Consider the following 11,609-nt stretch of genomic DNA (forward strand, 5'->3'; position numbering starts at 1 on the left):
GTTGTGCAGAGAGGTGGAATGGTTCCCTTTTTATTGACAGTAAGCTCGGTGCAGCTCAGGCGCCGGGTGATGAATGTGCGTTGGGATCCGCATGCTTCTACGCTTTCTCACTCCATTACATCTGTGACGCAGGGACAGACAGAGAGGATTCCTTTACGCTAGCTTTACACTGCTAACACACCACAATTCAGTAGTTTTCCAGCACTCTCATAGCGCATATATGAATAACAGCCCTCCTAGGTTTTTCTGACATGACTCACTCCTGTGTAGGTACTGGTGAATGATGACTGCGTGTGGTTTTACTGCTGTAGAGCACAAAGCGAGGCCTGCTCTACGTCAAAGGATTTGGAGCTACCACTTCAGGTTGATTTTCTCTTTTTCACACCAGCCCGTGAAGGCTTTCCCTCTGGAGACTTTTCTAAGCTTATCATAAAGATGACCTCATCTATACCCTTGGATCAATTTTAAAACTGTTCTTGGGGCAGCTTTTAGGGCAGGGACAGTGCATCCTTGGTCCTAAAATAGCCTGAAGCAGATGATACAGTATAAATCAAGCACAATAAGCACCTGGGGACAGATGTCTCGGAGTGTCCTGGATTCTTGTCCTAGATTTACTCACATACAAGGAGGACTGTGTTCAAATAAACAATCCCAGCATCTTATTTTTGAGGTCAAGCAGTAAACAGATTTTGTCATATCTGTGGTGACTTGAATAACTCCAGAACATGTGTTTTGAACGTCTGGACACATTAAACTGGGGCAAAAAAACAGCTCCACACTTTTTACAAGCTGCCGAGTGGTGAATTCGTAATTGCTCCTGAGGCATTTTATTGCTTACTTTATTCTCAACCCAACCTATAAAGGTTTAAATCTAGCTGAGACTGGCTCTGACTGGCTGTGTTTTCACCATCATTGCATAACCTGCAATTTAACTCTCACTGTGTTGCTCAAAACAGTTCACCACATCTTGCCTCAGCAGGTACTGCGAGTCTGGCTCAACAAAGAAAAACAAAACTCTGAGTTCAGATCATTAGCAAACAGGATAGGGACAATAAACAGACCAGGATACACCCAGATGTGGATCTGTGTGTGTGTGTGTGTGTGTGTGTGTGTGTGCGCGCGTAGCATTTAGACATGTTCACCTTGCTCCTTGGTTGAATCCTGGCTGACTTCATCTGCAGAGGAGAAATGAGAAAATGAGGATTTGCAGCAAGTAGTTACAGAATGAGTAATAAGTCAGAAGTAGAGTTTGAGTTTTCCTTTCTCTTACCCACACTGCTCACGGTCTCTGCCTTTGCCTCATGGTGCTCTGGGAAGACATTAAAATGACTTTGAGTTTAAACAAAGTTAACTACAGGCAGTCAAAAGACTCTTATTTGAGTAAATGTTTGAAATTCATGAATAAGGGGATAACTTGTTTCAGAAGCAAAACAGCACACAGCATTATTCAAAGCTCATAATGTAGTGTTTGTTTTACCGTCAGCTGTTATTTGTAGTGTTTTAAGGTAGATTTACAGCACTTACCCCGCCTCTGTCTCCCTGTCAGAAACAAGAAAGACAGAATTTGCCATTGATGGAGTGACAGAAGCTGAAGTTGCAGCTTTAATGTGCTGAAAAAACTTCACGCCACAAACTCACCGTCTGCTTCCTCAGAGGACTCGGATTCTGGGGTGAAGAGAGGAGCGAGATCAGCCACAGGATTGTGACATTTTACTGTAAAATGTTGGCGCACTCTGGCACTTTTTGCTCTAAACTGTCCTTTGTTGCCATCTACAGGCTGATATTCGAACAGTAAAACATCTGTTACCTTCACGAGCTGCAGCGTCAGGGTTCCCTCCTCCCTCTGCTGGACGAGGATTCAAAGTTATGTAATGCTTTCGGGAAATTAAAGATCATAGGTCTGTAACAGCCAGCAGGATGTTGTTTGTTTGTTTTTTTACACACCTGTGCTGTCACTCTCAGCTTCAACACGCTCCTCCACTGTTGGAAACATTTCAACAGGTGATTCTGGCGTTGAACACACCATCAGTATTCATATTCATCATGTGATTAAGCTGAACTTACCAGATCCATCTTGAACGGCCTCTGTGTGACAAACATTTGGAAGATTGCATTACCAGCTGCAACTGAATCAGCAGTTATGAGTGTTAAATGTCAAAAGGTGATATAGGTCTACTTACCGAGGTAGCGGCCGTCCTCGTTCTGTTCCTCTGTAACTTGACAGGAAAGATTAAAAAAAATAATTAAAGCTTGTTTCAGATACTTAACACAGTGAATGAAAGGTATATTTACTATGGCCATTGCTCTGAACTTTGGTCAAACTTACCATTCATCTGAGCAGCCTCAGCTTTTTGAGCGGCCTCAAACTCCATCTGATCTGAGGAGACATAGTGAGAAAATGATGCAAAACAAGAGCCAAAAACTGGCAGTTTGCATAATAATGAATGTGAAGGAAAGCAGTGTTGTGGAGAAAAAGATGAATGAATTGAGAAATTGAGAATTTAAATGACTTAAACAAGAGCGTCAGGTAGGTCGGACTCTCACTCTCACAGTGGCGTGAATGAACACACAGACTGAACTCAGGTGAATAACAACACAGACACAAAATAAAACATAAAAACATCAGTTTCAAAGCCAGCTGGTTTGCATTCAGACTGATACCTATTTTCTGCAGTTCAGTGAGCCCATCTGCATGGAAATACAAGACATTTGAATCATATTTGTTTCGAAGCATGCACGTGTCACCTTCACATTACTATCATTGATATTCATTATTGATAATCATTTCCTCACCGTGCTGAGCAGCTACTTGCTCCTTCTCTGCAGACTCCAGAGAGGCTGAGAGAGCTGGAAGTCATCATAGGTGCAAATAAATACAAAACCGAACATCAAATCTTACTTGTAAGCATGAATAGAGACACATTATCAAGGAAATAATACATGAAAATGAACAAAATACAGCAACTCTGTGCCCAGATTTCGACCTCCCATTGAAAATCATAAAGCTATTTATTCCTCTTACCAGAGTGAAACGCTGCCACAGCGAGGAAAACAAATAGCGGTACTAGAAATCTCATCTTGGCTGCTGGTCTGCTTGTGGATGGAAGATTTTGAGTGTCCCTCCAAACTGTGTCGTGTTGTTGACAGTTTGCAGCCTCTTATATCTTCAGTCACATCACATGTTTTGCATGGACAGGCGGCTCTGGTACCATTGTCCCTCCCTACCTGAGAGGACAGCTGGGTGGCACATCAGCACACAGACGTGTCCTTATTCAGGCCGTCAATGCCACCCATTGTTGGCTCTTCAGTCACACGGGCCTTTATTTGGGATGTTTCTGTGTCTGTCTGATTTCAAAAAAAAATGGGGGTCCTTGCAATCTGAGCTGAAAACAATGTTCATTTCCTTTTAGGAATGGAAATGGTGACTTCACTGCATATCACAATGTGACTCAGAAAGACAATTCCTCGATTAAGCACGCAGATCAAAGAGAGGATGCAAACTGTCTCCTCAGTCCTGAAAGGGACTGGAGGACATTTTGCTCCTCTCACACTCAAAAAAAGAGAAAAACCTGAATTTTAGACAGGAGTAAAATGGTCAACAATAACACAATCACACTAAAATGGTAAATAAGAGCACAGGGCAGACAAGGCCTCGTCACTTTATTGTGATTGTAAACATACAGTGTGATCAGAGAGGTTTCAGTGCTGTTTGAAATCTAAATTTGTAAAAGTCTCATTTTCTTTGTGCGGAAGAAGCTGGTCTAAATACTCCACATGGTTGATTTTATTTTGGCATTTGCAAAAGGACTTAAGTGTAAAACGGAAACTTTACTGTCAATTAAATCACGCTATAATTATTATTTTTGCTACAGTATCTCTTGACATATTCTCACAACCAGAAAACTTCTTTGAGAAACCTAGAAAAATACACCTCTAAAAGTGCTCAAGAAACAGTTAGCAAACTACAGTTTCCTCCCAAAGTGGCTACAGAGCATGAAAGCGACAGGACATCTGATAAATCACAGGGACAGGACGCTTAAAAACTGATTAACCTCCGTTCGTTAAAACAAAACACAGAAATGCATCTTTTCAGTTCGGTCCTGGCGGCCTGACTCTGATGGCGCAGGAAGACCTGAAGAGAGCGTCTGAGAGATCATCGGAAGACACTTAAGTCAATCAATAAAAAGGACATCTACAAATAAGCGAACACTTTGCAGGGATACAGCTCGAGGGTCATGGCGGCTGGTTTGTGCGACACCGACAAGCTGACTTCCTGGATGTTAGTTGTACCGTGTTCCAAACAGCAGGAAAGCACATTAAAAAAAACACACGTGCTCGAGACCCTCCTGCAGACAGAGGAACACTCGAGCGTGTGTGTCTACCCTGCAGTGCAGCATGTTTCACAGTGATTACTAAATTCAGCACAGTACAATGTTGATCCACCTTTCAGTGTGATTTGTGCTTCTGTTGCTGGTGAATGATGAACTGGGGCTTCTGTTAGGATGATTAAAGGCTGATGCCGTATTACTGCTAATAATGATATTATACTCACCAAGGTGACCGCTGAGATCTGGGAAAGCAGAGACATGGTGAAAGAAGCAAGAGTGCTCGACCTGTCTGAGTGCCTGGCCTCTTATTTTAAAGAGAAAGCAAAGATAAACATGAACGACTTCTTGGTTCAACTCAAAAATGTCATATTTGTATTAGCTGTGTGTGCACAAACAGGTTTTCCTGTGCAGTGAGGGATTATTTACCCCCCAGTTATGGTGGTCTGGATGATCTAGTTAAACCACTGACTTGGTTAAACCTGTCTGATTGTTTAGCTGCAGACTTTGTCACCGTGTTCCCAGACCTCAGCACTGAGCTTTTTGAGAAAAAGAGAGAAAAATGGCCAAACTTTTGTGTTTAAAAGTAGTTAGGGCCCCCGGATACCTGACAGAGAGTCAAGACTTGCCCCGACATGAGTGTTATTACAGTGCAGCAGGCATGTGTGTTTATACTGTACTTGATAGTACTTTATTGCTTTTAGTTCTCGCTCCTCAGAGTTCTCCTCGTAGTCGGGTGTGCAGGTCCTCCTGGTCGATCTTGCTGACCTGTTGGTGCCAGCGGTGGTGTGCCAGCAGGGCCACGTTCCGGGCAGAGATGGCACTCATCTCCATGGCGCTGGCCGCCCACTCCACGGCGTTGAGGTAGTACATCCGGTTATGCAGGATGAAAGGAGGGGTCTGACGCTGCGGCGGGCGGTAAGAGGGATAAGCCAGCCACTTGGTCTCAGACACCGAATCCCAGGAGAGGAAGATGTCCTGCAGCTGCTTCTGGGACAGCGGCTCTGGGGAGAACACCTTCCAGACTTTGGCCTGGCTGGCAGGGGGTCGCTTGTAACCCTGAGGGATGTGGACAGGGTCGACAGAGCTCAGGCTGTTGATGGCGCAGCCCTTTGAGCCTGTGGTGAGGACGTCGGACACGGTGAAGTCCGAGGCCGGCTCTGTGGTCCCGAGGTAGGACATGTTCACCAGGCCATGGACCAGGGTGGAGACAATCTGCTGGTAACGCCCCGGATAGTGAGACGGGATCGGAGGTGAGAAACCTGAGAAGGCGATGTCAGACTTTCCCTGGTGAAGCGGTGTTGCTATCACCACTATGTCATACAGAGAGTGTGCTGAGCCTGATTCTTCAACATAATTCACCTCATAGAAGCTGGCTGTGGTGCCTGCAGATGGGAGACAGAGGGAGGTTTGGCATTCAAAGGTGTTAACATACACGTGAGAAATCCACGAGTGAGAGAAAATGAGTAAATTGAAGGAATGTGAAAGGCACCTCTCTTGGATGGTCGGAGTTTGACTGAAATGGAGGTCACTCTGGCAGGGATGAGCTCACTATTGCTGTGGTACAACAGTCCCGAGCACACTCTCTTATTGCCTCCATCCACTGCCCACAGGCCTGAATCTGCCCCTGCTAATGACACGGCCCCTAGAAGACAACACATACAGGAACTTGCTTCTATTTTAAGCTTTTTCAACAAACCCCTCCCCGACATATTTCTACTACATATGTAATGAAGCAGTCCAAATTCTTACATTGTAAAACATACCCACAAAGCCATTGACGCGGACACTTTGGCCATAGTTGACACGAGTGATGGGTGTCACAATATCATTGAGGAAGATCTGTGAAAATCCATCGCCTATCATCGTTTCCTCCAAGGTTTGATTCATCAGGGTAAGAAAACTGTCGCCGCCCATGGCGTGCAAGAGCCTCTCCGCACTGGAGAATGAGTAACCATACTGCTGATACTGATAGATCCTGTGAGAAAAAAAAGGATTTACACGACGGTTAAGACACCCAGCAGAACAAGGAACAGTGATTTGCGGTTCTCACGCTGAAGAAATTAGACTTAGGAGCCATGACAGCTGCTTTTCTCCTCCTCACCTCATAAATTTGTCCAAAATACTCTCCACCCACATCTGCATTCGGAGGAAGTTGAACCCGTAACGCCACAGCAAGCGGAAGAAATTCACTAAAAACCAGTCGCTCTCTTCAAAGGTGAGCTCCTTCCCGTCAAAGATGGCCATTTTAGAGGGGACGGCGTTTCTGGGAGGAATACCTGAAACACACAGGGAACATAGCTGGCTTCAAATACACTGGAGTGCATGAAAACTATGGTTTCAACTATTCATGTTTTGTGCTGAGCCTGTTTAACTCAAGAAACGGTGATTTTACCTAATTTTTCAATGAAGTGCTTCATGTGTAGGTTCAGAGGATGGATGACCGAGCCTCCCGTCTCGTACTCATAATCTCCGATCTTCACTGTCGCCAGTCGCCCGCCAACACTGCCGGGTTCAAACACATCGATCTTCACCGCGACTCCAAACTCCTGCCTCAGGTAAAAGGCCGCAGCGGCTCCTCCGATGCCTGCTCCGACCACAGCTTTAAAAAAAGAAGTGACAACAGAGTAAACCAACTTTGCATCAGGCTCAGCTGGAATTGTTCACCTGGCTGATGACACTGGTTATACTGTCGATCCATATGCACCTTTACAGAACAAACGTCTTTCATCAATTTTATGTTATTTGACACTTGATACTACTTTTGTCAAATCTTCCACACTGTTTTCTCCTTAAAGTTCTGTACTATGGCTACAACTAATAATTACTTTCATTATAGAGTAAGAGCTGATCATTTTTTGATTAGATGATCACTGTTATCTAAATCTATACTTTCATTATATTGCCCATAAAATGCCCATCATATTTTTCCACTACTCAAGGTGATGTCTTCAAATCGCTTTTGGAGTCTCAAGGACAGTCCAAAACCCCAGAGTGATTAAGCTGTTATCAGCCCTTTTCTCACGATTGATTAGTCCCCTGATCAATTCTGTTCCCCCGTGGAGGCCTCATAGTTTTGGTTAATAGCAAGATCATCGTGACCTACATGCTTCTGAGTTACTGATACAGCTAAATCAAAGAACATATCATCATAGTGTCTAATATCTTATGGATAATACCAAGAAAAACATTCCATCTGATAATCAATCTTTCATATTGACTAACTGATTTGAATGAATGTGACGAGCTTCCCTCTGGGAGGCACTGCAGGATGAATGCAAATGCCATCTCCTCATTCAACTCACATCAAACATGCCACAAAACACAATTGTGCAAAGTATTTTTTGTGAGTTTTGTGTATTTACAGTATGCTGTTGTTGTTATTTGCCTGCTGATCATCTGGCTGAGTTCACAGTGAGGTCTCCCCAAAGAAATATAACATGAACCTGAAGCACCCTGGAGAGAACAAGCTTGCCTACCCTCCACTGAAGCAGACTTCAGAAGCATCATAATGACCTGAAGAGGAAGTTTTAGAGAGGAGGATTGATGTGTTTATGTCTTGTTTTCATTCACCCTGACCTGGGACTGGCTTACCAATCTTTTGGGGTTGCTCCTGCAGCTCTGGGGCTGAGGCCAGGCTTCTTCTGCCGGTGTTCCAGAGGCCCAGGAGCAGCAGCGCCCTCAGTGACAGGGTTCGTGGATTCATTGTGGGCATCTGTCACTACGGAGCATCTGAAAAAGAGGAAGAAACAAGCCAATTACTTCAAGCCATCAGTCGCTATCAGTCTTGGTCAAAGGTTACACTCACGGGGTTTTACACTCACACAAAGAATAACGAAGGAAATGGTAACATAACGTCTTACACAGCCGAGGCGACCGCTATCATGTCTTAAAACTGTATAAAGAGAAAGAGTTCAGTGGTACAGTGCACGTTGTGGACTCACTATTTCAAAAGTCAGTACAGGAGCGCTGCAGCTCGGTCCACAAGGAGCCTTCACAGAGTTAACTTCGCCGTTGCACTTCAAGATAACTTGAAAGCTCAGTAAAATTCCCTCCCGTCTATTTCGACATTAAACTGAACAGTTAACAAAAGCTACAATGAGACAAAGAGACAATAACAACTAACTATTAAACTTGTTTAGCGATTGACTCACGCCGGAGTACCGTGAACGTCTCTGAATATTGAGACACACTTCCGGGTACGCTTAAGGTTGAGTTTCAAACTAAAGGCTTCGCTATATCTACACACATTTGGTAATGAAAAGTAACAATTATATGCTTCTGTGTAAACCTGCCTACGTTATACATTATAAATCACATTACCTATACTAAATTATACTAAGACTACTATATAATTTAATTTCAGTACCATGGCTAAGAATGGCAGGAGGATGTAAGGTAGAATGTCGGGATCTTAAGATCTTTTATTTTGAAGGGTTAATCGATCTGTGCATTGAGTCGAGAGGGGTCCATCTACAGTCTCGCTAACTACAAGACCCACTCTCTGAGACATCTTTTCCGGTTCTAATGTGTATCATATGGCAGATGTGCCCGCAGATAAGCATACTCGGTGGTTAGCGGTCAAATTTACAGGAAAAAGGGGCTCATTGAACTTTGAATGAGCTGAGCGGAAGTTGTCATCTGTCGTCTGTAATCTCTCACGAGAAAAAAAATCAATATTGAGAATAGTTAATTGCCGATAATGATAAAATGATGAAAAAAAAAAAATGTGTCTGTGACAGTCTATTTTATCACTGTTTTTTTTAAATTTTGAAGGCAGATCACAAAAACGGAAGAGGGTTTTTTTTTTTTTTTTTTTTTTTAAGAAAATCTATTGCGGAAGTAAAGCGGAAATAACGTAATCATCCTCACATCTTGAACCATGCTTCTATGGAGGTGACCTTAGTTATTAAGAAATTGTAAAGTAAAGCAGCTCGGTGACAGCTTTGCCGTGGACACCGCAGGTACAGCGTGTCCGCTCCGGTTTATGAACTAAACTCGTCGTAAATATTAGTGAAGACTTCGCGCCGAGAGCAAAGATGGCAGAGGCACATCAGGCACGCATGCAGACCGTGGTGGAAGACATGGTGCAAAGTCTGGAGAGGGACCACATCCGTAAAATGCAGGCAGGTGTCTTATCTGTGGAGACATGAAGTGTGGATGCAGCGCTGTGTTTCTGACAGTCTGATGTGTGCAGCAGTTTTTATCCATCGCATGTGTTAACTGTGTGTTCCTGCTGCAGGGTCGCATGTTCCGCTGCAGTGCAGACTGCTGTGATCGCCCCTCAGACTCCATGTCTCAGGTGCATCAGTGTATCGAGAGGTGTCACACTCCTCTGGCCAAAGCTCAGGGATTGGTCACTTCAGAGCTGGAGAAGTTCCAGGTGAGGGACATGACATCCACGCTCACCGCTGTCTGGGACCAGGCACTTTAAGTTCACTCGCATCAGACCCGCAGTGGGAGTTTATTAAAGGGCACATGAGAAATAACCTTTAGCTTTGCAGCAGGGAAATCAAGGCAATAAATCGCATATCAAGTTACAAACAACAGCAATAGGCATAACACACAGCTCATTAATGTCTAAAGTTCAAATGTTGTCAGCCATCCCTGGTTAAAAGTAAGCAAATAAAAGAAGAGTAATCTGGCTCTGTGTTGTGCTTTATATCCCCCCCATATTCATATTACAGGTTTCACCACTCTTTGTAAACTATGATACTACTACTACTACTACTACTTCTCTCTCTGTGTCTTCAGTGAGCATAAAACCATGTTGTCTTTGCCCCGCAGGACCGCCTCACCAGATGCACGATGCACTGCAACGATAAGGCGAAGGATCTGTTTGACTCTGGCGCGAAGGAGCCAGCTGTTCGATCGCTGATGGAGCGCTGTGTGGGCAGCTGTGTGGATGACCACGTAAACCTGATCCCCAGCATGACCCGAAGGCTCAGAGAGAATTTGGACTCTATAGAGCAGTGAGGGGCGGGATGAGCGGCTGGAGACGCAAATACATACAGCATCACAGGGTTAGTCAGCTCAGCCAGTTTGACCAGTTACAACAGAGGAATAGAGGGCTGGAACACCGTGAAAGGGTCAGCAGAGTGAACGTCATAATGGATCATTTGATACAAAGGATTTTTGACAAGTTTTAGAGGCTGTGACTGAATGTTGGTGTTGTGGAGGTTTAAAACTGTTCGCTGTGAGATTTGTTGTTGTACCATGTGTCATCTACAAACAGTGGAGACTGGGAGCTGAGAGGATCTGACCTGTCAGATCCTGGTTTATCTGGGACGAGCAAAACATCCAGTGATCATCTGGTGTTATGTCACTGTGTGTGAACAAGACAGCAGCTCAGAAAAGCTTTGAAGGGACCTGTTAAGTGTCCGTTTTTAAAAAAAATATGCATATGAGTATCAAGTTTTAAAACTGAGTACTCCATGACGTTTCAAGTGTGCATCTATTCCTGTATTCAGGTGTGAATGTCCTTTATGTTCAGCTGCTCCCAGCCACAATTTATTTCGAAGTTGTCGTGAAGCTTAGCATGTTTCACTGCAGTATGAGCCCTCTAATCCCTCGTTCTTTTTTTTTTTTTGTGTGTGTCACTTACTGCGAGTTGTTCTGATTATCTGACCTCCCCTCGTGGGAGATGTTTATATATCTGGATTAAAAGTTTGATAGACGTACCTGCTTTTTGAACTGCATTACTTCATCATAACAGCATGAGCTCTGCTTGCTAGTATTGAGACAAATGCCAGAGATGCTTTTGTTACATATTTTAATGATTGCAAAAGAATATTCAGTTATATACAAATAATGTTACAAGAAAGGCAACACTGAGTCTGAGTAAGTGCAGGAGAACATTGTACATGAACAAATACATGACGCGGGAAGCGCAGTGTAGACCTGATGTAAGTCCTACAGCCCCATTTACTTCGTCCAATTCTAACATATTGTCATTGTTAATGTGGACAATGTTTTAATTTCACAGCTGGTGAAATTATTTCAACGCAACCAATCTGGTGACTTGCAAAGTTTGCAATTATGTCAGACTGCCCTTTGAGGAGAATGAAATGCATACATGGAGCCAGTAAAAAAACAAGGTGTCAGGAACATGGAAGAGCAAGCCTGAGAGAGCAGCGAAGCCAAGAGGATGAAGTAGGATATGTGATAATCTCTGACAGAACTCTTACGACTAAGGTCTCGTTTTCAGTACTTTACATCATCTAAATGTAGAATAAAAAGTCAGAAACAAAGACGTTGATAAAAGCAGCCTCTCCAGAACTTACC

General features: G+C 43.7%; 3 protein-coding genes across 5 annotated transcripts; 1 reads left to right on the plus strand and 2 right to left on the minus strand.

Annotated features, from left to right (window-relative positions):
• Nucleotide 1: 1 nt before the first annotated feature.
• On the minus strand, nt 2–3,243 carry LOC143337667 (uncharacterized). 3 transcript variants are annotated; one of them, XM_076757351.1, is made up of 13 exons: nt 3,023–3,243; nt 2,794–2,847; nt 2,662–2,688; nt 2,327–2,377; nt 2,181–2,216; nt 2,065–2,085; nt 1,945–1,980; nt 1,808–1,843; nt 1,639–1,665; nt 1,525–1,539; nt 1,271–1,309; nt 1,143–1,175; nt 2–121 (listed from the first exon to the last, which is right to left on the minus strand). In XM_076757351.1, the coding sequence occupies exons 1-13, from the start codon at nt 3,075–3,077 to the stop codon at nt 108–110; spliced, it is 444 nt and encodes a 147-aa protein (XP_076613466.1). In that variant the 5' UTR covers nt 3,078–3,243; the 3' UTR covers nt 2–107. The 3 variants fall into 3 exon arrangements, with proteins under 3 accessions (XP_076613466.1, XP_076613465.1, XP_076613467.1); XM_076757350.1 differs by having other exon boundaries at nt 1,808–1,846; nt 3,023–3,180; XM_076757352.1 differs by lacking the exon at nt 1,945–1,980 and having other exon boundaries at nt 1,808–1,846; nt 3,023–3,180.
• Nucleotides 3,244–3,645: 402 nt separating this feature from the next.
• pcyox1 (prenylcysteine oxidase 1) lies at nt 3,646–8,528 on the minus strand. Its single transcript, XM_076757284.1, has 7 exons — nt 8,270–8,528; nt 7,920–8,057; nt 6,721–6,927; nt 6,430–6,604; nt 6,092–6,303; nt 5,818–5,970; nt 3,646–5,710 (listed from the first exon to the last, which is right to left on the minus strand). Exons 2-7 carry the CDS (start codon nt 8,038–8,040, stop codon nt 5,040–5,042), a joined length of 1,539 nt encoding a protein of 512 aa, XP_076613399.1. The 5' UTR covers nt 8,041–8,057; nt 8,270–8,528; the 3' UTR covers nt 3,646–5,039.
• Nucleotides 8,529–9,177: 649 nt separating this feature from the next.
• Nucleotides 9,178–11,004, plus strand: fam136a (family with sequence similarity 136 member A). The gene is made up of 3 exons (XM_076758258.1): nt 9,178–9,451; nt 9,568–9,708; nt 10,113–11,004. The coding sequence occupies exons 1-3, from the start codon at nt 9,365–9,367 to the stop codon at nt 10,299–10,301; spliced, it is 417 nt and encodes a 138-aa protein (XP_076614373.1). The 5' UTR covers nt 9,178–9,364; the 3' UTR covers nt 10,302–11,004.
• Nucleotides 11,005–11,609: the final 605 nt, after the last annotated feature.

Source organism: Chaetodon auriga, chromosome 19 (genome assembly GCF_051107435.1).
Source record: "Chaetodon auriga isolate fChaAug3 chromosome 19, fChaAug3.hap1, whole genome shotgun sequence".
Taxonomy (NCBI): domain Eukaryota; kingdom Metazoa; phylum Chordata; class Actinopteri; order Chaetodontiformes; family Chaetodontidae; genus Chaetodon; species Chaetodon auriga.